This window comes from Heteronotia binoei, chromosome 5 (genome assembly GCF_032191835.1).
Source record: "Heteronotia binoei isolate CCM8104 ecotype False Entrance Well chromosome 5, APGP_CSIRO_Hbin_v1, whole genome shotgun sequence".
Classification (NCBI taxonomy): Eukaryota; Metazoa; Chordata; class Lepidosauria; order Squamata; family Gekkonidae; genus Heteronotia; species Heteronotia binoei.
In genome coordinates, this window is record NC_083227.1 from 108876990 (window position 1) to 108900230 (window position 23241).

Here is a 23241-nt window from a genome sequence, read left to right on the forward strand (position 1 = left end):
TAGCTTTAAGAGGCAAGCCTCTCTTGGCATACAAAAAAAGCCTATGGATTGTACCAAGTGAATTCGTAAAGGCGGGGGATTAGTGCGATGTGGCGGTATCGTAAAACCTTCGGAAAAGCTTGAATAAGTGCTGAAAAATTTAAATTTAAAAATATCGTACCTCTTAGATTTCTTTTTGAGCTCAAATAATATGCTCAGAAATTTAGAGCGATTCTTTCCCCTTCGAGGGATCACTTTCTTCCCCCTTTTCTCATACGGCATCGGACCATCCTTCACTCTGATCTTTTAAAGGAAAAGCTGACTAGCCGGACAAGAGAGTGGGTGGTACTGGGCTCATGTGCCCTTTAAGGACGGATTTTTGTGTGCCCGGGAGGATATTGTACTTAAGCTGGCAAGGGGGGTGATGAGTTAAGTATCCAGGTGAGTTCTTGTAGGGAAAGTGGTGCTTGTCTTTCTTCGTCGTCTCTTCCCCCCCCGCCCCCCCAAGGTTGCAAGCCGGCGCTGGAGACGCTTCGCTTTGGGCGAAGGTTTGACTGACAAGAATAGTCTGAACTTAAGTATTAACGGAGTTGATTTTTTCCCCAAAGTACTTTTCTGCGTAGCTATGCTTCTTTCTCGGGTCCCCTTGCGCATCTGTGCAAGGAGAAGTTTTCCTGCAAGACTGCAGATCTTTTTCCTTGCTTGGCTTGGCAAGTCTCCTAGTTGGTGAAATGTCCTTTGAGGAAGCCGAGCCAGAGACTGGAAAAAATGTCTTTTTCTTGAACTCAGTATTTTTTTCTCCCTCCCTCCCCCCCCCCAATCCACCCCCACTCGGGGCCCCTTTCCTGTGCGCACCGCTTGAATGTTTTGCGGTGAGGATCCTGGTTTGCATCTTGGCTGAACATTCCGGGTTCCGTGTGCTTAGTGGCGAGATTCCTTGGCGGGGAGGATCGCGCTCGCTCGGAACTTGGCAGATTTGACTTGGTGTTTGTTTAAGCACGTGGAAGAGCGCTTCCCTCTGTCTCCCGCTGACCTGGCTCCAGTAACTTCTTTGACGGGGGTTTCCCTCCTTCCAAAGGTAACGTTTCCACCCCCCCGCCCCAAGGTGCTGTCTGTTGTAGCCTTTGGCGGCTCCTTTTTCGTGCGGCTTTGTTATTCCTGCGGTTCCTGACACCCACACTTTCCTCTTCCTCCCAAACGCTATTTGATATGGGACCCTTTCTTTCACCTCGCGAATTCTTTCTGTGGAAAAAAAGTTAAAAGTTGTGGGCTTCTCTCGGGAGCAGCCAGTTAGCCTGTGTAGAAGAGTGATGTTTGAGAACAAAGGATGACCTTTAATTTAATTTAAAACTTGAATTCGCAAGCTTTGTTTTATTGAAATTCAGGCAAGAGGGAAGGAAAACTTGTTAAATCAGAACTTTATTCTTTTTAAAATATCCATAGTCTCCTGGACCAACTGGCCTATCAAAACTTATCTACCGAGATGAGGTCATCCTGTTGCCCAGCTCATCTTGGGAAAAGCTTCCCCCCACTCCCAAAGTTGTAGGGTCTACCTTTGTGTTTATGTGCTTTTATTTGTCTGCTGAGTCCTGCCATGGAGCTTTTGGCCCATCTGGATGCTTGTAGGGTGATCCTTTCTTGCTTTAGGGCCACACACTAAGTTAGGATTATGCTGACAAAGTCGATGTTGAAACTCCAGTGGAAAGCAAGTGAAAAGGTGTCTTTAACAAATACCCATCCTGGGAAAGGGCCCTGCAGTGCTGGCAGGCCTGAAGCTCTCAAGTAAATGCTTCTGGTCTCCCAGAGCCATGTCCCCGCATGCCGACTCATCAGGCCCCAGTTGAACAACTCTGTGTGGCTTGCTTCTCTGCCAGGGTTTGCTTTACTCCTTGCTCCTTATGTGATTTTATTTATTTATTCTATGATTTGTATCCCGCCCTTCCCATAGATGGCTCAGGGCGGCTCACAGCAGACGATAAAACAGAATTTAAATTAACATTTACATATATAAGCGCTTCAAGGTCCAGCTGGATTGTGCCTGCCATGCTTTTGTTGGGTTGGAGTGACTGTGCCATCTGCTCAAAGACTGCAGCTTCGGCTATTGTAATTTGCTAGAGTGTGCTGCTGTTGTGATGCAAGAGAAGGAGCATTTAGCGATGTGCTGCTCCATCATCACTGTACATCAATGTAGGCAGTTGCATTAACTTTTTTTCTTTAATCAGTTTCTTCCCTAGTGTGCAATTTTATCCTGCCTTTCCTCAAAACCGCTCAGTGGGGTGGAGGGCTCTTTATTTCCCATTTAACCCTTAGAACACCACTGTGAGGCTTAGTAAGGGGGTTGTGTTGAAAGAAGGTCACTGGTCCAGTGTCACACCACAAGTTTCATTGTGTTAGGGATCTGAACGCTGATATCCCAGAATCTAGACCAGCATTCAAACCACTGGCTTATGATGAAGAGTGATGAGTGTTCTGACAGAAAGGAAAAGAGGCAAAAGTCCAAGTGGAGAGTTTTATTCAGGGTAGCATTGTATGCTGTTGACTGGACAGAAATGAAATGGTGCCTTTTTCTTGCTTTGCTATAATTGCATCTGCTTTCTCTTGCAGTCTCTGTTCTATAATACTCCATCGTCTTATTTCCAAGCAGTTTGGAGAGAGAGGATGCAGGGAGGCTCTGCACTGGCACTGACATGGCTCATGATCCTTGCTGTCGCTGGTGCCCCTGGGCAGTATGAGAAGCCAGCCTTTACCCCCATCTTCACAGGTAGGCCTTTCATTGTGGCCTGGAATGCACCAACCCAGGATTGCAAGCCCCGCTTCAAGGTCCAGCTGGATTTCCGTATTTTTGACGTGCAGGCCTCACCCAATGAAGGCTTTGTGGACCAGAATCTGACCATATTCTATAAAGAGCGTTTGGGCCTCTATCCCTACTATGATGGGCAGAAAGTGGCAGTGAATGGGGGTGTTCCACAAAACAGTAGTCTGCGGCTGCACCTGGAACGATTGCAGGGGGGCATCGATAAGTATATACGCTCTGAGAAGAAGGAGGGTCTGGCTGTCATTGACTGGGAAGAGTGGAGACCTATCTGGATCCGGAATTGGCAGACAAAAGACATTTACCGCAGTGCCTCCCGGCAACTTGTATTGTCTCGACGGCCTGAATTGCCAGAGGACCAAGTGAACAAAGTGGCCCAGTCTGAGTTTGAGTCATCAGCTCGTGAATTCATGGAGAAGACCCTGCGATACGCCAAGAACTTCCGGCCCCGGCAACTGTGGGGCTTCTATCTCTTCCCAGATTGCTATAACCATGACTACAGCAAGAACCAGGAGAGTTACACTGGTCGTTGTCCTGACGTAGAGGAGACACGCAATGACCATCTAGCTTGGCTCTGGAGAGAGAGCACTGCCCTTTACCCTTCCATATATTTGGACCAGGTACTAGCCTCCTCTGCAAATGGGCGGAAGTTTGTGAGATCTCGGGTAAAAGAGGCCTTGCGTATCTCCCAACGCCATCACGAGGACTATACTTTACCTGTCTTTGTCTACACTAGGCCCACTTATATCCGCAAACTGGATGTGTTAAGTGAGGTAAGAGAGTTTTCCATGTTGGAACTGGGAAAGAGAACCAAAGAAATGAGGGCAGTTGGTCCTGGATCTCTGTACCATCAGAGCACAAACCAGTACAACTTGTGCCTCACCAACTCAAATTCATCTTGGTAGGCATTGCGTGGCAGCCAACCAAGAGAGTGTAAGACTGTCAAAATGGGATGGGGCAGGGTTGTTAAGCCCATGGCTGGCTAGTGGGCTGCTCTCAGCTTGGTCTTGCAGGCCTGCTCTGGCAGTGACAGAGAAGCATTCTCTGAGCTTCCGATTGACAACAAAGCCCAGAGCAAACTGGCTTCCCAATTCTTGCTTTGCAAACCAGTGCTGAACCACAGTGAAACTGGTCCTGGGAATGCTGCCACCAGGGATATGTCCAGTGGGGTGCAGGATGGGACTTCTGAGTCAGTGGGTTTAAGACTGAAGAGTAAGTTGATCAAAAAGAGTTTCCGGATCAACATTAGGAAGAACTTCCTGACCGTTAGAGCAATTCCTCAGTGGAACAGGCTTCCTCGGGAGGTGGTGGGCTCTCCTGCCTTGGAGGTTTTTAAACAGAGGCTAGATGAAGATCCTGTGAATTTGGGGTAGGTATTTGTGGGTTTCCTGCATTGTGCAGGGGTTGGACTAGATGACCCTGGAGGTCCCTTCCAACTCTATGATTCTATTCTATGATTCTAACTCTTTCTGATATCAGTGCAACCTAATCATAAGTCTGTGGAAGGGTGAAGGCGTCTGCTGCTCCTGTGTCTTTCTAGTCAGCTGTCTGGCTATGGCAGTCCTCTGCAGGAAAATGCTGCTATTAATGGCTTTTTAATTCTCCTACAGAGAATCATTAGCTTGGCATTTTGCCAAGGCCTTTCCTAAAGGATAGTAAGCCCCTGGGTTGCATACATGTTGAATCAATTAGGATAGCTGAGTGCAGAAACCTGGAAAAGTTGGATGCAAGCCTCCAAACAGTGCTTGTGGGCAGTCTCAGTTCTCATTCACTGAGACATGCAGAAGAAGCAAGAGGGTATTTCCTGCTGTCCAAGTTCTATTGCTTAGATTATGCAAGTTTATATGCTTCATGGAGGCCATTTATGACTATTCTGTTCTGTGTCAGGTGTTGTTCCTTCTGCCAGGGTGGTTTCCACAGAACTGCAAGGCAACTTCTAGATAACTCTAGCTAACACAGATTACCCCTTAGGTCTTAATATAGCAGGATGGAGTTTCTGCATCAAGATGATGGGGTATGTCTTTTCTCTTGTCTTGCATTTCAGTGAACTAGGGAGGGATTTGTTGCTTTATGGTAGCCCAGATTATTTGAAAAGCTGAGCTCACGCTAGAAATGAGTGTACTGGGACTGATGTTCTTTATAGAGGAGGCTGAAAGAATGGTGTGAACTTCCTCCTTGTAGATGAGTTATTGAAATCCTGCAGGAAAGGCACCCTGAGATCTCTGTGGATGATTACAGTACCCTTGTAATCTTGTCCTGCAGTGGTTGTGTGAAGGTGTGGGGAGATGCTAAAGCTGCCAACCACTGAAATGGCTGCAGTTTGTATTTTAAAGCTGTTCTCATGAAGCAGAGGTAGGCATGACACCAGCACAAGTCTTGGTGGAAAACCGGACTTCTTTCTCCTTCATTCTTCGCTTAGTTTCATGCTTGGCCTCTGACCACGCACAAGAGATGCTTTACTGCTGAGCATTTTCTTTTTTGTAAAAAAACCACCAGTGGCTAGGGTGAGTACTGAGACCTCAAAAATGCTGCCCTTGCTCTCATGTGGCTGGCTTTTCCCATGGATAGAGTGGAGCCTAGCAGTTTTTGTTTCATCCCTAATGCATGAAACTCAGCCAATTTAACCAAAACTCATGAAGGTAAGCTATGCAAATAAAAGGCTAAAATGATTGCTTTAGGCATATTTATGAAAATGGTAGAAATTTTTTACAAAAATCATTAGAGAAGCCTAGCTGAGTGATTTGCTTCTTACTGCTTCTCTGGCAGTCTCTGACTACAAAATAACCACTGTGTAATTAAAGCAGTGAAGGAACAGGCATTGCATATTTTCTCTTTTGCTTAGGGCTTGCTACTTGCATTCTAGGCGGCATGCCTGTTGCCTTTCCTATTCATAATATACACCATTTTCTGTCCCTCATGCAGACCACATATTCTGCTGTTAATCAAGGGCTGTGTATGTGCAGATAGAATCTTTCTCTTTTGATAACGCTTAGAGGCGATGCTGGTGTACCGGCTGCCTGGCCGACACTTCATAATATTGTTATATGGGCTGGCTGGGAAGTTTTGCTCCAGCTTTTGAGAAGTGGCTGCTTCACAGTTCCCACAGGAAGCTCTGACAGGTTCTCAGCCTTGCTCAGGTACAGCCTGAAGTGTGGAAAGGAGCAAGGAAAAGGGCAATGTGTGGCCCGCGTGCTAACAATGAAATAAATGGGACAATTCCTGGCTGCTCTGCTTTGTGCATGCTAAATTTTAAAATTACAATAGGTTAGCATGGAGATGGCGCTAAGAAACAAAACCTCCAGAATCCAGCAGAGTGCTTCCTTCCAAAAAACAAAACAAAGCGGGGGGGGGGGCAGTTTCCCTAAAACTGACTGATAGAAATCATGGTAGTAAAGGAAGTTGGAGATATATGATTGCAAGGATGCAGCGTCAGTGTTGCATATGACTACTATCTGTCTGCCTGTTTGTGACTGTGAGGCCTGTACTTGCCTACACATGTGGCTAGATTCAAAATCTGAAGTGCCTTCCTGAGAGAAAGATCTCCTTGAGGCTTGATGCGAGAGGGATGAGAAGGTCCCGCTTTGCCTGCAGGCAGGGGTGTGTATATACAAACACAATACTCTCACGGTTGGTGTGCATGGGACAAGCTGTAGGAGTCATATAATTCTACAGTGCAGATATGGAAGCAACCAAATTACTCTCGTGGATACTTTGAGCCACTATGGTTAAGTGGTTAGAGCACTGGACTAGGATCTAGGTTCAACTGTTCACTCCCCATGAAATTTACTGGATTACCTTGAACCAGCATTAACTACTAGTCTACTTCTCAGGGTTGTTGTGAGGATAAAATGGGGAGCAGAGAATGATGTTTGATAGCCTGGGCTTTTTAGAAGGGTAGGATTAAAATGTGCTAGATAAATAGATGTTGATCTGCCATCAGTATTTGGAATAAAAGGGTCAAATAAAATTTTTCGCATATGTGTAAGGCCAAGGCCAGCAAAGTCCTGTTGAGCAACCTGTTTACTGGGTCCTTTTTGTGCTCTGCCCCCGCCCTTAGCCTTTCCACCCCAAATCTGCTGACATCAAAGGCACTTGGTGTTGTGCCAAGTGGTTAGAATTTGACTGTTTGCCCTTCAGTCTTCATTGTGATTTTCTGAATTAACAGATGCCCAGAAACTACAAATCTCAGACTTGTTAGAACATGATAGGACCCCTTCTCAGTGGGAATCAGATCTGCTTTCTGATCTGACAACACCAGGTGATTGAGTCACAGCAGCCTACAAGTCTGAGCCAATTCAGAAATTCTGTCCCTTGGGCTAGAATGAACACACATGTGAAGTTGGCTTATACTTAGTCAGACCCTTGGTCCATCAAAGTCAGTATAGTCTGTTCTGACTGGAAGTGACTCTCCAGGGTCTCAGACAGAGAGATCTTTCACATCACCTCCTACCTGATCTGTCTAACTGGAGATGCTGTGGATTGAACCTGGAACCTTCTTCATGCAAAGCAGAGGCTCTTCCACTGAGCCACACAGACCCTCCCCAACAGGGGTAATAGGCTTGGATTGAAATTAAGAGAAAGCAGTGGGTTAACTGATGCCATTAGTTCTGAGATTGCAATGAAACTATATTTCTTATGGGACAAAGACTCTCTCCCTTTGTCTTCCAAGTTGTTTCCAGGTCATCATTTAGTGAGCCTCCACCCCTCTATTTCTAGCACTTTCTTTTCTTTTCTCAAGGCTTTTCTTTTTCCTCTTGAGATAACAGTTGTTGCTGGGCCCCAAACCTGGAATATGCCTCTGGGCCTGACAAAGGCACAGGGTGAGACTCAAATGTACACAGAGGGGGGCCAGGCTCTACCTCCTTTTTTTACTACAAGACAGATGGGTTGCAGCAGGTGGGTGGTGTGAGTTACCAAAGGCCACTTTCTTGGTATTTCTGCCACCACCTCTCAATTATAAGAGCACTCAATTGTAAGAGTCCAGAGGTCTCTTCTGTACACTTGAGGATTGAAGGATCGACACTCACCCCTTTTAGTGAACCTAACTAAGCACCAAACTACACATTCACATTCTTAAAGAGCTGAGTTTGGATTTCCCAGCAGCTGCTTTTAGAGAATGAAGGAGGGGCTAAATGGGCTTGGAATACTGCCGTGGGGGTGGAAGTGCTTCTGCTTCCCCCCAAAATCCTTTCCCCATACCAAAACAGAGCTGGAGATGAGTTGTCTCCTCATATTTTATTGCTCATTGTGGAGTATTCTGGGCACATGAAGCAGCATCAGTGAGAAAATACACACACACAGTGCTGTTTCTGCGGAGGAAAACAGCTTGTAGGGTGGGAAGGCACTGGCAGGAGTCTTTCCTTCCCCTGTGATGGCATTCCAAGACAGTTTGGGCCCTCCTTTTTAAAAAAAAAAAAACACCCCACCCATTTCCTGCAGCTGTTGTGTGGCACCTGGATCCAGGTCTTGAAAAACCTGAATGTGTCGTTTGACCCTTTGTCAGGCATGGTATGGTACAGAAATAAGACTTCCAGTATTCAGATTGCAAGGTGTGTTGTAGAGGTCTCTAGGAGCTGGGAGACCCAGGTTTGAAGCCCCACTTTGCCATGGAAGTTTGCTGGGTGACTTTGGGCCAATCACATGCTCACAGCCTAACTTACCTCACAGGGAAGTTGCACGCATAAAGTGGAGGAAAGAAGAATTATGTAAGCTGCCTTGGGTCTCCATTGGAGAAAAAGATAGTATATAAATGAAGGGAATAAATAGGCTTCATTTCTTTGTAGGAAACTCTATCTACCTGGTAGGTGCATGTAATGTACACACACATCTGCTTTGCTGTATGTGCACTACATGGGAACCTGCCATCAACCTGGGGTTGGCACATGGCTAAACAGATGAATGAGCGTTCATCACATATGATGATTGTGTATGTACAAGTTTGTGTGATCCATGTATGAAGTACAGCATGAAGAAAAACAGCACCATGACATCTTAAAACCTCATTTGATTGACAGTTGTTCAATGCAGCAATCTGGTTATGGGCACTGCTTTCCATTCTTAGTCTCCAACCTTCTTTGTAAACATTGGTGCCCTGCAGTAGTTTAAAGCAACCTACATAAGAAACTGAATTGCCCCTTCCTACAGCATCATGAAAGATCTCCCATCCACATGCTGGCCAGGCAAGTCTCTTACCAGCTTAACTGACCAGTCTGAAAAGAGCATTGTTTCTATCTGGTGACATGTCTTTAGAAAGAACACTGATTTTCTTCCTCTCTCCTATAGCACTGAAATCAGTGTTGTAATGTTTCTAGGGAATTATATTTTCCTTGAACAGGAAGAGCAGTAGAAAGACAAAAGGATCATATGAGTCTTCTGAAGCTGGGCATCTAAGCTCTGGCTGCATATTTCCCTACAGATAGACTTGGTCTCCACGATTGGTGAGAGTTCTGCCCTGGGGGCAGCTGGTGCTATCTTCTGGGGAGATGCTGACTACACCAAAAGTCGGGTATGTATAACCTTCATTTTGCCCACTCGATTCTTATGCAGAGATGAGCATAGGCCATGCTGATTTCCATGGATCCTTTAATCTAACAAGTTTCCTCTTTCCTTATCAAGACCTTAGTGAGACTTTTCCAGCTCATTCTTTTTAACAACTAGAAGTTTTCTAAACAGACTCTTGGAAAGTAGATGGTGTGCTATGAAGCTGGTTGGGGGGTGGGGGAGGAATCATCAGTGTGTGGGTGGAAGAGGCACATGTAGGCATAATCTGGATGCAGTGACTTCCTGTTCTTGGAAGGGTTATTTTTTTAGTCTTCATTGTTCTTTTGCTTGCAGAGGAGCAAGGGAAGAAGGAGGATCTCTGTTAGTTCTGCTTAAGGTGTTAAACTGAATTTGTTCCCATTCTGAGCCCAGTGTCAGGGACACCAGACTATCATCAGGGAGGTGCAGGGTTAGAATAACGCGGTTACTGGCATGGATTCACAGCTAGAATCCCTTGTTGCCAGGTGATTTGTGCAGGGTTTATTGGAAGCAGGATAACTGGACTCTCTGATTGGCATTTTGTGGAAGCTCCCTGCAAGATGTGAAACAGCAATAGAGACCTGCAAGGCAACTGAAGATCTTTGAGCTAAAATGTGTTCTTAGTGAAGCAGCTTCAATAAGAAAATACACCCTCCCCTCCCAGTGCTATTTCTGCAGAGGAAAACAACTTGTGGGGTGGGAAGGCACTGGCAGGAGTCTTTCTTTCCGCCTATGATGGCATTCCAAGATTGTTTGGGCCCTCCTTTATTTAAAAAACCCCCAACCATTTCCTGTAGCTGCTGTGTGGCACCAGCTAAAATGACTTCTAAGCTAAGTAGTGCTTCTCTGTTACTGGACAGGAAAGCAAAGAATAGAGGCTAAGGCAGAAATCCTGGGCAAACTTATTTGAGAAGAAGTCTCATTGAGATCAATGAGGTTTGGGCATACCCTAGATCTCACTTTCATTGGCTCCTTATTATGGTAGCATACGAAGAAACTTTTCCACCCCTTTCGACTATGCCATTGGTGTGCTACAGCTGCCAGTCTGCTCTTTCATCAGTTCAATATGTCCCCTCCTCCCTCCTTATTCATTTTGTATTGTCTCTTCCACAGGAAACCTGCCAGGTCATTAAAAATTACCTAGAGAATGATCTTGGTCCTTATATCATCAATGTGACAACAGCAGCTGAACTCTGCAGCCAGACTTTGTGCAACAGTCATGGGCGTTGCCTGCGCCAGGTCAGCAATTCCAGCGTTTACCTGCACCTCAACCCAAACAGCTTCCAGATTCATCACAATGAAGACAACAAGCTTGTGGCTGAAGGAAAGCTTTCTCAGGCTGACACTGCCTTCCTACGGACCCACTTCCTATGCCACTGTTACCAGGGCTGGCATGGAGAAGGATGTGAGGGGCAGCTGAACCCTCTAGGTGGTGGCCCCTGCCTTTGCAGTAATCTGGGACTCCAGTTGCTCACAATGCTCTCTCTTCTGGCCTTCTTGCATTAGGCTGCCTCTAACTGAAACCTCCGGGCTGCAAACTAGTTCCTGGAGCATAGGGTGAGAGAAGGGTTTGTGATAGGCAGTGAGGGTAGCCAGAAAGGAAGAAATAGGAGCCACCAGCCTCTCTTTTATATCTTATTTAGCAGTGATGTAGCAGATCTCCTATTTAAGTGACTGTCCTACCTCTCCCGTCTTGCCACTGGCCCTTGAAGTGGCAAAAGGAAAAGAACCCTTCTCCCCACTAATTTTTTCGTTCTGTTCTACTGAAAGAGAGAACAGTGTTAGGGACTGGCAGAGGTAGGAGACTGGCATGAGATGTGGCCTGCGTTTCCTGCTGCTGATGTGGTAACCTCTGCTGCCCCTAGTCTTGGGTTTTCTGAAGGTACCACCACAATAAGAGTGCCTTGGGTTAGCTGCCCAAAAGAAAGCAGGACTTGGAGGGCAGCAGGTGGGAAGGAACAAAGTGCCTGCATTTGAGATTGGTTTTAGGCTTTGCTGCCAGGACTAGGAAGGGAGTGCTTGGCTCTTCTGTTGTAAGGAGGAGGAGGGCATAGTTAGTTATAAGGCAGGAGTCCTAGAGCATACTTAGGCCTAGAAAGAAGTATGGTGGGTTTGGTGGAGCTGCTGTAGTGAAGAAAAGTTGCTGCTGTGTGGAGTGTCTAAGAGTTTCCCTTTGGGGTAGAGAAGGGGAGGATTGCTGTTCAGTCACTGGGGATTATTCTGGAGAGTCATATGAGCTGTGATGGGACATATGCTTTGCCGAAGGTGGGGTGGGCTGGATAATATTCCCAGCTGATGTTACCAGGGATTGGGAATGTGGTGCCTGTCTTTATGTGACTGGTGCTGAGTCAGTGCTCTGAATATTGCAGGAAAAACCAAAAAGTTTTACCTCAGAATTAAAGATACATGAGAGAACAGTTGGTGTCTTGCGTTGTGTGCCTGATAATTGCCCTGAGGGTTCCTCTTTCATCTAGAGTGCTAGAGCTGGAGGTTCTGACTTTAAGCAACATTTGCCTTCATACCACAGTAACATTTTGACATTTCCTTCCCTTTGAGAGGGAAGGACATTTCCTTTCCTGACTCTTCCAGTCTCAAGTGTGTTTCCAGAAACTGGAGACCAAATAAAAGTAGGAGTAGCTCCCTCTTTCCCCTCACCCAGGTTCCGCTGTTTACAGAGATGCCATCTCCTGCATGGCCTTCAGCTTACTCTCTGTAGCCCTTCCCTCCTGGAAAAGGAAGCAGCTGTTGCTTTGCCAGCAACTCCTGCTTCTTGTAATTCAGTCAATGAGTGTTGGTTGGCATGTCCAAGCTGTTGCCAAAGCAAAAAACTCCGATAAGTTCAATTGAGTGTCTTTGCTGTCACCAGGCTTGTGGCAGAGGAAGGCTAAACAGAGGGATCATTCACCTTTTTACTCTCTGCTGATGTTTTTCAATTTGCCCAGTGCTACGAGAACAATCCTAAGCAAGTCTACTCAGAATCTTACTTGGGTCTCTTAAATGGTTTTTAGTCTTAGGTTCAAGTTCACTTTAAAAAAAAAAAACGTTTATGCTGCATTTCTTCTTTGAAGGACTTGCTTTGTTCTTTCAGTTGAGACACATTTAGGAATGCGTTTGTTTCAGTTGGCTGCAGGTTTCTGAACAGATACTGGTTTGGTGATTTCCAAATATTGCAGCAAAGTCTGGGGGTTTATAGAAGTCCAGCTTGAAGCTTTATCTGAGGTTCTGAAGCAAGTGTGGTGTTCCCTAATGGGGCTACTATGGAAGAGTGAATGCTTAAGCAGGAGAAAGCTATGCTGGCTGCTTCATATGCCTCAGAATGCGGAGCTGCAATAAAGTCTGTGGTTTTCCTGTCCTCCTTAAAGCCCATGATCATTGTCACTGAGGATATAGGAAACTCTATTGGCCCTAGCTGACCTAAAGGTTTATTCTAGGCAGTGCAGTCACCAGCAGCCATTTTTATGTTCTCAGCCAGAATTGTATACAGTCTGGCTGCCAAATGCTACAGATGGAACATATACGTTGAGCCCCTGAGCTGTAGTGCTCCTTAGCCCATTCTGTGGCAATGCACTGGGTCATATGTGATTCTGTATCAAGGATTTATCAAAACAAACTCATTGTATGAAGGAGAGAGGGGTGCTTCACAAATCCATTGCTGTTGCCTGGGATGGGAGTATGCTGCAGAAGAAACAGCAGGGTGCTTTTTGAAACCCTCTTGTTTCTTCATCTAAGAGGGGTCTCTGATAGCAAGGACTAATCCTTAGCACCAGGTAGAGGTGGCTTGAGGCCATGTTCTGTGCTCTAGGGCTGCTAGTGAACAAGGTAGGAATGAACATTAAATATTCTTCATGAGCTCTCCTGAATAAACTAAAAAGAGAAAACAGTCCACTGCTCCATGAACGACTCTGGTCCTTAAATATTGTACACAATAAGAGAAAGTTCTGGCTATGGAAGAAAGCATTTGTCTCTCAACTTGGATGTGGCTGCTACTGCTCCACAATACAGCACAATTCACTGTAGAAATTCAGAAAAATAGTAACAAGTAATATGAGCCATTTAAAACACCAGAGCTTCAGGAATGTGCGTGTCTTTGCTTCTACAGTAGAAGAGTTCCTAAGCTAGCCAAGGCCAACACAGGGCGCTTTTGTTAAAGACTGTCTCTGTTTTTTCCTGTTTTGCCTTTTTAAGATATATAGCCCATGGCCACTTAGGAGGGTGTTCAAAAGTGTATAAGAGAGGCATAAAGATACTTATGTAAAAAGAAAGGTACTAGGACCTTTCAAAATCTTAAACAGTTTGAATGACTGGACCAGTTAAGCCTCTCTGTATGGTGATGTTGGGAAAAGGATAGCAGATCTGTAATAGTAGCTGATAGCAGGAAGTCCAAGAGCAAAATTCAGGCAATGGGTGACTGCTGTGTGGCTTCCCAGTACTAGATTCCTCTCTGCCTTGAGGGTGGGGAGCAGCTGTGCTGTCCTTTTATTCCCCCTGCCTCACAGCTTGCTGAAGCTAGAAGTTCAAGTCTGCTCAGATAAGACAGTTGGGAGAGAGCCTGAGGATGTTATGTTTTTAGGCAAATTTAATTATTGTCTCCTGGCCTCTCTGGTCAAATATGGGCTGGCTTAATTCCCCTGACCTGAAAACCAAGAATGCAAGATTTTTCCACTGCTAGTTTTTAAAACAAACCTCCCTTTAATAACTTCTATTGTACCAGGGTCAGTGTTGATTCAGGGGATGGTATGATCCATGGCTCCTCTCCATCCTTTAGGAGAGCACCACCTAGTGCCATGAGAAGAGCCAACAAATCAAAATCTAGTGCTTTCTCATTAGGAGGATAGTGAGTTCGCCAAGTGTCATCGTATCAACGTGCTGGTATTACTAGTATCTGGCAACAGCCACAGATCATGCAGGCCTGTGCCAGATGTGTTTGAGTCCCCTACTTATATTGCAGCCCTTTGATGATCTGATGGTGGTGTGGCACAATGCCATGGCTTCTTTCCTCTTAAACTTTTTCCCAGGAGTAGGCACATGTTGTTGGGGGGTTTTCCCACTCACTTTTAGGTGCAAAGCCTTTCAGAGTATCTTGGGCTCAAGGGAAAGGGTTTTTTGCACACATTTCCATATATTCAAGACAGTAAAGTAAAAGAGTTCCCCTGTTTTATTCTCTCTTTGGTCACACTGATTGCATGGTTACCGCTCTCTGAGTCTGGAGTCTGCTTTGTACTGTCAAGTTCCATCTCTGGTTTGCCGTCACACGGTACTTTACTAGAGTCTGCCTTTGTTTAAGGCCACACCAGCTCCAGCAGGAGGACCTTTTAAAAATACTATTTCTGAAAGAGAACTTTCAGAAGCCCTGTGAAATTCTTGGAAGCATGGTATGAATGCTTAAAACGCTTTAAAGAACACATTGTAAGGACCAGCTAGCCTGCTTTGCATAGTCCAAATCTCACTATTTTAGATTTGTAGGTCAAGATTAGCTATTGCTTCTGCTTTGGTACTCATAATCACTAGCATGAATTAGAGTTCTTGCTCTATTCACAGGCATGCATTGAAAAAGTAACAAAACTTCACTGTTACCACTCTTTAGCTACCCTGGCTTTGAAAGAAGAGCTGTATTTACATAGTTACCAAGAAAGCATGGTGGTCAGCCAGAGGACTAAAGTACTGAAACAAACAAAAGTATCCTTAAATGGTTATGAAATTTCCATTCCAGATGAAACACAGAATTCATCTTTGTGACAGGGATATGCCACTTATTCTGTCTGCATGGGACAGGCTCAGGCCATCAGCATTTGCCAAGTAAAGTATTATCTCCGTATATGGTACTAAACCTGTTACAGAGATGGCAGAGGGAGTCTACATAGTTCTGAAGCAAAGCACCTGGTTTGTACAGTCTCAGATTACATCCCAGCACCTCCAGTTTAAAAGATGTCCAGATGCCCTGGAAAACCACTGGGCAAGATAGTTCAATTCTCTGACTGTGTATAAGGCAAATAATATATTCATATGGGAGGTAGGGTTGCCAAGTCCAATTCAAGAAATATCTGGGGACTTTGGGGGTGGAGCCAGGAGACATTGGGGTGGAGCCAGGAACAAGGGTGTGACAAGCATAATTGAACTCCAAGGGAGTTCTGGCCATCACATTTAAAGGGACAGCACACCTTTTTAAATGTCTTCCTTCCATAGGAAATAATGAAGGATGGGGCACCTTCTTTTGGGGCTCATAGAATTGGATCCCCTGGTCCAATCGTTTTGAAACTTGGCAGGTACTTTGGGGAGAGGCACTAGATATTATACTGAAAAATTGGTGCCTCTACCTCAAAAAACAGCTCCCCCAGAGCCCCTGAAACCTTCAGATCAATTCCCCATTATACCCTATGAGAATCGATTTCCACATAGGGAAAAATGAAATGCTCAGCAGACGTTTCCCTCCCCCCCCCCACCACCCCATTTCTGGCGACTCTGAAGCGAGGGATTGGCTTCTCTACTCATGAGTTGCTGCCAACTTCATTAAAGTAACACAGACACGCCATCCCAAGAGAAAGCCTTTCAATCGGAGACTAAAGCCTCCGGAGGTGGAAAGGCACATGGTCCTCTGGGGGCAGGGCTTCCCCCCACTGGCCAGCTGACTGGGGGCAAGAACCCCCGTTGGGACCTGGGGATTGGCAAGCCTAATGGGAGGGGAAAGGTACGCATTCTAGGCTGGATTATTACTATCTTTTCCCTTACAATTTCAGACAGGACTTTAAGGACATAATAAGCTGCAATGAGTCTCTACACTAAGCATATCCTGACCAGGCAAAGTGGTGATCCCTGAGTTGGTGCTTTGGGGGGGGCACAGAGGGAGGGCTTCTAGTGTCCTGACCCCACTGGTGGACCTCCTGATAGCTCCTGGGTTTTTTGGCCACTGTGTAACACAGAGCGTTGGACTGGATGGGCCATTGGCCTGATCTAACATGGCTTCTCTTATGTTCTTATGACTTTTATTTACATTATTATTTTCTTCTCATCAAAATATTACCTAGTAGTTCCCAGTAGTTATGAGCAACCTCTTGACCATAATATCATGGACCCTACTACTAGTGCTTCCAGAGCAATTTTATCACCTACTCATGTTAGTAATCATGGCCCAATAAGATCAGATCATTACATTTTCACAATTGATGGGTAGCATGAGAGGTTCTGTACTGAACATGAGATGTAGTTTTCATTTTAAAACTGACTGATGCATAATGTCACTGATACAGCTTTTAATTTTTTTCTTCAACTCTGCTATTTATTAAATAAGTATATGACTACATCTCCAGTGTTCAAGCACTAAGCATATCCTGACCAGGCAAAGTGGTGATCCCTGAGTTGAAGATTTTTTTATGGCATGTTGAGAAGGTTTTGTTTACATAACACAAATGCTTTAAGTAACATTCTAGAAATGCAATGTAGTTTTTAGGAAAAAACCACTAAGAACACAGCCCTGAATTTTCAGTCCACCAAATCAAGTACAGGTTGGCCGAGGGTGTGTTTTTAAGTTTGAGTGGAAAGACTATAGAACCCCCAGGTTCTGTAGCAGAGATGTGGGGGAGGGAGGGAGGGAAAGAAGGAAAGACAGGATCCCTCCCTCCCTCCGAAGGCTCTGTCCTTCCTACTTTCTCTCATCTGACATGCAAAAGACCAGCTATATGATTCATGATGATTTTCTGCATCAAGCTGATGGAGGTGGGTCTCATGTTGGGTTTTCTGTAGCCACAGTAAAAACACTTGAGGCAAACCCCTGAAGATGGCTCTTAGGTAGTCATTGGGAAGAAAGATGCAGAAAATATGTACTTTGCTGGGTTTGTGCCATGCCAGATGAGTTGCTGCCACTTTTGTAAATAATGCTGAAAAGTAGGCTGGGCTGAGGCCGGAGGTGAGAGCTGGTCAGCTGGTGGGCAGCTTCTGGCAGTTTATTAACTAGCTGAAGAATGAATTCCTTGTCTGCAGCACAGAGAGAGAAAGAGAGCGAGGAGAAGCCCTGGGATGTAGGATATGAGGGGGGAGGATGTTAGATGCTGAGAAAGGGCAAAAGAAGAGGATTTGTGGGCAAACAGCAAGGTAAGCCATTATATTCCCTGCTAACATCATATGCTGAAACACCATAGGAGAGAGAGGTTTTCAGGCACAAGACAAACATTTATTAAATAAAATGTGGATGATGAACTGTACATTATTAACTAACCTCAGGCACAGGCAGGCTTGGCCTATTTTTTTTTTTTAAATCAACTAATTTCTATTTCGTTTACAAAAGGCATAGCCTGGAAAGAGGAATTTGAGCATTGCAAGTGGGGAAGGAGGTACTTGTAGGCTACCAGAGGAGAGGGAGGGGTTTCTAGTTCCCTCACGGTAGGAGGTCCTCATTGTGGTCCTTTGCCAAGCCTGACTTTCCTACAGCACGTGCTTTGGCCTTTCCCTGTGCCCTGCTGGCAACCCCACACTGCTGCCTTTTCATTCACCAGGTATTGGCAAGGCCCAAATTTAATTTGCCTGAACTGTCTTCCAGCCAGCAGAGCATGGATATCTGTCAACAACTTTGCCCTGTTTTATCATGAGCAGCCATTTTTGCCATGCGGACCTAGAGAACTAGATAAGAATGTTCACTTATTTGCTCTGTTTCTAAATGTCTGTCTTTGAAAATTCTCACTCTTCTCTAAGGCTAAATGATCGTTCAAATAACCACTGGCTTTTGTGGAAATTTGGAAAATCATGTGATCAAACAGCTAGCTTGGGCACAAAAATACTGCTTCTTCAGGGGCAGACTGAGGGGGAAGAAAAGGACCTCAGACTGCTCAGGTTCTGTTTCCCAAAAGAGGGAGTGAAAGAAGTGACTGGCAAAGGTACCTGGGCAAGGTGAGGTCAGGCAGACAGAGCAGCCCGGTCCTGTCCCGTAGTGAGGCATCCCTATCTCTAGCTGGGCGAGATGAAGCTGGGTAGAGCAGCCCAGTCCTATTCCTTGCCACGGAAGATGAAACTGGGTGGGGTGGCATCTCTGGGAGAGGTGAAGCTGGGCAGGACAGCCCCATTCCTCATGACAGTGAGACTAGGCCAGCAGCTCTCTCCCCCATGGCAGTGTGGCTGAGCCAGGCAGCACCTTCCTGTCCCTTACCAGGCGAGGTCCCATCCTTTGGGCAAGAGAAGGCCAAGTGCTTATATCCTGTCCTTTGCTGGCCAAGGCAAAACCAGGCAGTGTGGTCCCATCCTTTCCCTCACAGGCAAGGTGAGTCTGGGCAAGGCAGCCCTTTCCCATCTCTTGTTGTGGTAAGGCTAGGAAGCTTCTCCCTTCCCCACAGTGAGGCTGACCAGGGTAGCCCTGTCCCCCTGCTGGGTGAAGCAGCTCTGTCCCTTACTGGAGTGCATACCCCACTTTTTGGGGTTGGGTAGCCCCTGGAGTGGGGGCAGGCCAGCCCACTAGGGTTGCAAAGTCCAATTTAAGAAATATCTGGGGACTTTGGGGGTGGAGCCAGGAGACATTAGGGGTGGAGCCAAGATCAAGGCTGTGACAAGCATAATTGAACTCCAAAGGGAGTTCTGGCCATCACATTTAAAGGGACGGCTTTTCAATGCCTTCCTTCCATAGGAAATAATGAAGGATAGGGGCACCTTCTTTTGGAGCTCACAGAATTGGACTCCCTGGTCCAATCGTTTTGAAACTTGGGGAATATTTTGGGGAGAGGCACTAGATGCTGTACTGAAAATTTGGTGCCTCTACCTCAAAAAACAGCCCCCCCCCGAGCCCCAGATACCCGCGGATTAATTCTCCATGATTTTCTATGGGAATAAATCTCCATAGGGAATAACAGAGTTCCCAGCAGACATTTCCCTCCCCTCCCCCTGCTTTCTGACGACCCTGAAGCAGCGGGAGGGCCTCCAAACCAGGGGATCCCCTGCCCCCACCTGGGGATTGGCAACCCTACAGCCCACTAGGATTATTTCCAGTGGCCAATCTGCACCTGTCCTGGTCTGATTTATTTTTACTCTATATATCAACACATGACACACACATTAACTGATGAGAGTTCCAACATCACAATTTTAAAATATGACATTAAGTACAGTAAAATGTACTTTTACCTATACAGTAACCTCCCTCGAAGCATGTCCGCACTATCTTCTTAGGTTCAGGGAGAAGGTAGCCTCTTCCATGGTAGAGGGTTGCTCATGGCAGGTACATACTGTGAAATAGCAAGACACTTGTGGGATCAGTGATGAGAAGAGTAGGTAAATTCTATTGTCTTGGGGGTTAAGTTAAAGATTAATGGTGCAAGTGTCAATGGTAGCACAGAGAGCAAGTCCATCCCTTTCCTGCAAACAGACTAACTTTGATGATTCTCAAGTGGTGGCAGTGAAGCCCCCCCCCCTTTCATTGTGGTAATGCCTGAGAGCAACCATCAGCTATCCAGTCAGGGCCACATGGCTACTCATAGCTCTGATTCTAGTGCTGAAAATATTGCCTTGTTCCAAGAAGAACAAGAACAGAGTGCCTGAGTTCACTCATCACAGAACCTCAAAATGCTCAGAATTCTCATACTGATGAGAAGCAGATATTCCCAAATTAACTTATGTGCCTCCACTCCTGCATCACACGCCAGCATCAAAAGGCACTTCACCTTGGAAAAGTGACTGCAATTGATACAACTAAATAAAAAAAGAAGTCTAGTGGCACCATAAAGACTACCAGCATTTCTTTCAATATGACTTTTGTGAGTCACACAGCTCACTTCCTCAGATATGTGCATGGAAATCAAACTGAAAACTTCATTTAAGGGAAACACTCCAATTGAGTGGGGGAACCTTCCCCTTAAGCAGAATTCCCAGACACATCTGAAGAAAAAAGCTGTGTGACTCACAAAAGTTTGTACTGAAATAAATGCTGGTAGTCTTCAAAGTGGCACTGGACTTTTGTTTTGCTTGTAACAGACTACCCCATTTGCAGTTAGCAAAGCTGCCATGCTTCTCCACAATCTCCTCTTCTTAACTGCAGGTGGTAGAAATCCCAGGCATATGCTCCTTACATGGTATGTCATTCTAAGGGGCATAAACTCTCGTATCTCCTTCTCTACCTCCTTTCACTTCACTCCTTACATGGCACTGCCAGGGGATGGAAGCAGCCCACAACCAACCTAAAGCAATTTGACAAAATGAGAGAGGGGAAAAGAAGTCCCTTTTGTACCAGCTTCCCTTCATACTGGTAAGCAGGGAAAGGGGTGCTTGACTTGGACTCTTAGCACAGCGAGCTAGCCCTGTCTCAGCTAACAACTGCAGAGAGAAACCTGTCCTCTTGCCAGTCCCTGGCAACATTCTTCCACTGATACTCTTGCTTGAAATTTGGTGGCCAAACTTGGATCAGCTCCCAAGCCACCCAAGTGAATGCTGCACTGAACAAGCCTGTGAATTCTCTTACAGTTGCTTACAAGAGTGCAAAAGGGCTTGTGCCTTATTCACAGGTCCTGGATTTTTGTATATAGCAAAATGTTCTCCAATAGGTAGATTACTGGCTGCTGTGGATTCAGGTGGATAGCTGTGTTTTAACAGATGCAAGAACCAAACAGGAATAACAAACTAAATTTATATGATTACTATTTGTTTGGATTTAACTCCCGGGGGGGGGGGGGGAGGCACTCAGTGAAGCAAATAAATATGTCAGAATTGGAAACTGTTATGTAAATGTATCCTTTCTAGTTGTGGGATGCTAAGAGTAATTAACTGAGACCCTGTTGTTACTCTCCAGTTTGAGAAAGCCAGTTTGGTGTAGTGGTTAAGTGTGTGGACTCTTATCTAGGAGAACCGAATTTGAGTCCCCACTCCTCCACTTGCCGCTGCTGGAATGGCCTTGGGTCAGCCATAGCTCTTGCAAGAGTTGTCCTTGAAAGGGCAGCTTTCTGTGAGAGTCCTCTCAGCCCCACCCACCTCACAGGATATCTGTTGTTGGGGAAGAAGATAAAGGAGATTGTAAGCCGCTCTGAGACTCTGATTCAGAGAGAAGTTGTTGTTGCTGTTCAGTCACACAGTTGAGTCCGTCTCTTTGTGACCCCATGGACAAAGTCACGCCAGGCCCTCCTGTCTACTACCATCCTCCGAAGTCTGCTCAAATCAGAGAGAAGGGCGTTGTATAAATCTGTGGTCTTCTTCTTCCATCCATCTCCTCTCAAGCATGGAGGTAACTAGCAGTATCCTATTATCTGAGGTGCAGTGTTATGTCTCCTCTGTAGCTCATGCACTCCCAGATGACCCAAGAAAAGATTGTGGAAAGAGCTGCTGTAGCCTTTTTTAAAATACTTTTGTTTAAGAGGATTTTTCTCTCTGCTCCTTAGCTGGTAGCTTCATTTTCTGAAACTCTTCCTCATCTGTGCTCAGTTTCTGGTAACATGGCAGAGCTAGCTGGCAATTTCCCGTCACTCAGAAGTTATCTCTCATTAAAGAAAAGGATGCTGACTCCCAATTTAAAATGTTTAGGACTGGAACTCCAGAAAAGGTCTATGTTAGTTGGGATGGGGGTGAGGGAGGAGGGAGGCCTTTGTATGTAATGAAAGAAGTTGCAGCCCATTCACATAGCAGGTGGGGGGAGGGATCTTGCACAATGTCTCCCTCCCTCCCTCATGCCTTGTTGCAGCTGACACACTGTTCATCTTCTTTAATGGTCTGTATAAAGTTGATTCCAACTTAAACTTGAGGGACCGTTGGGAACTTGGAGAAGCACCATACCACCGACATGGTTTGTGCTACCTGGGTGACACTCTGGAGACACAACTGCAGCTGGCTACTATGTTAAAATCTTCTGAGTAAGAACCAGCTATGCCAAGGTCTGATTAAAGTCTTTCCAGAAGGTTGTATTGAGAATTGTATTTCATTTGTTGTTCTTGCTTTTTCAGAAGAGCACTCCTCTTTTCCTTTTAAAAAAGTTGTGAACTCTAGCAAGGCTCACCCCCCTCCCCCATTTTCAAAATTGACACTGCATTTGTTCTTGGGAGGCTCTGGGCACCCCCTCTTCAGTACTGGTGCATCTCTCCTGTTTCTCTATATGTGTCAAGTATAGAAGATAGCTATTAGTGTTCCAGTAAAAAGGATATTCTATCATTGGCAATGGATTGGCACTAATGTGAATTTAGCATTAATAGAAAAGTGTGTGCTAAAATGTGTCTGGGAAGTCCTCTCCATCATCACTCTGTAGTGGTGTGGGGGAAAGGAGAGGCTAATCCCACATAGAATATTGGCTTTCTTTTCCTCTGATGAGCTTGCCAAGAATGTTGCTCCCCATCCACCCACCTCAATTTACAAGCTCTTTCATCAGAGGAGTACATTGGAAATCACTCTCCACCCTCCACCCACCCTAGCCTTTATCATTTCAGGAAGACAAGGATTGTAAGCCTGTTTTTCTACAGTTTCAGACTGGAATGTTATGTGCTACACAATAAAGTTCAATCTACCCACCTAGCCCACCCCCCCACACACGCACACCCAGATCACCAGATGTCCATGCTGTTACACTCTACATAATTTCTCCACTAAGAGAATCTATATGGGTCAGAAATGACAATTATGTTTGTGAGCACAATATTAATGACACATTCCTGGGAGTAGTCGCATTAAGTGGATGAGCACAGGATGGTACCTTGGGTCTGGTAATATTTGGCAAATATGTATGTGGAGCAGGAGGTGCCACTGTGCTATATCATTCAGTATGCCTAAAAAACTTTAGTAAATATATGACATTTCTAGAATAAAGAAATATAACTTTTATGACAGACTGTGTATTGTATTTTGTTGTATTCTCTTCTTGTCTTGGAATACTGCAAAATACATACAGCCTCCCTTAAAAGTCACTGTGTGTTAAGTTTCTTAAATATCACTGAAATCTTAGGGAAATTACAACTTTTGTCTGTATTTTCCAGATGGGAAATTTGCTT

At 45.4% G+C, this 23241-nt stretch overlaps 1 protein-coding gene across 1 annotated transcript; it reads left to right on the top strand.

The window, feature by feature from the left end:
* The first annotated feature begins 278 nt into the window (after positions 1-278).
* HYAL2 (hyaluronidase 2) lies at positions 279-11725 on the top strand. The gene is made up of 4 exons (XM_060240034.1): positions 279-420; positions 2584-3564; positions 9207-9296; positions 10424-11725. Exons 2-4 carry the CDS (start codon positions 2638-2640, stop codon positions 10814-10816), a joined length of 1410 nt encoding a protein of 469 aa, XP_060096017.1. The 5' UTR covers positions 279-420; positions 2584-2637; the 3' UTR covers positions 10817-11725.
* Positions 11726-23241: the final 11516 nt, after the last annotated feature.

Coding starts and splice junctions, on each gene's coding strand:
- HYAL2 (XM_060240034.1), top strand. CDS start 2,638: ATGCAGGGAGGCTCTGCACTGGCACTGACATGGCTCATGATCCTTGCT. Junction 3,565..9,206: donor AACTGGATGTGTTAAGTGAG/GTAAGAGAGTTT, acceptor ATTTCCCTACAG/ATAGACTTGGTCTCCACGAT. Junction 9,297..10,423: donor CTGACTACACCAAAAGTCGG/GTATGTATAACC, acceptor TCTCTTCCACAG/GAAACCTGCCAGGTCATTAA.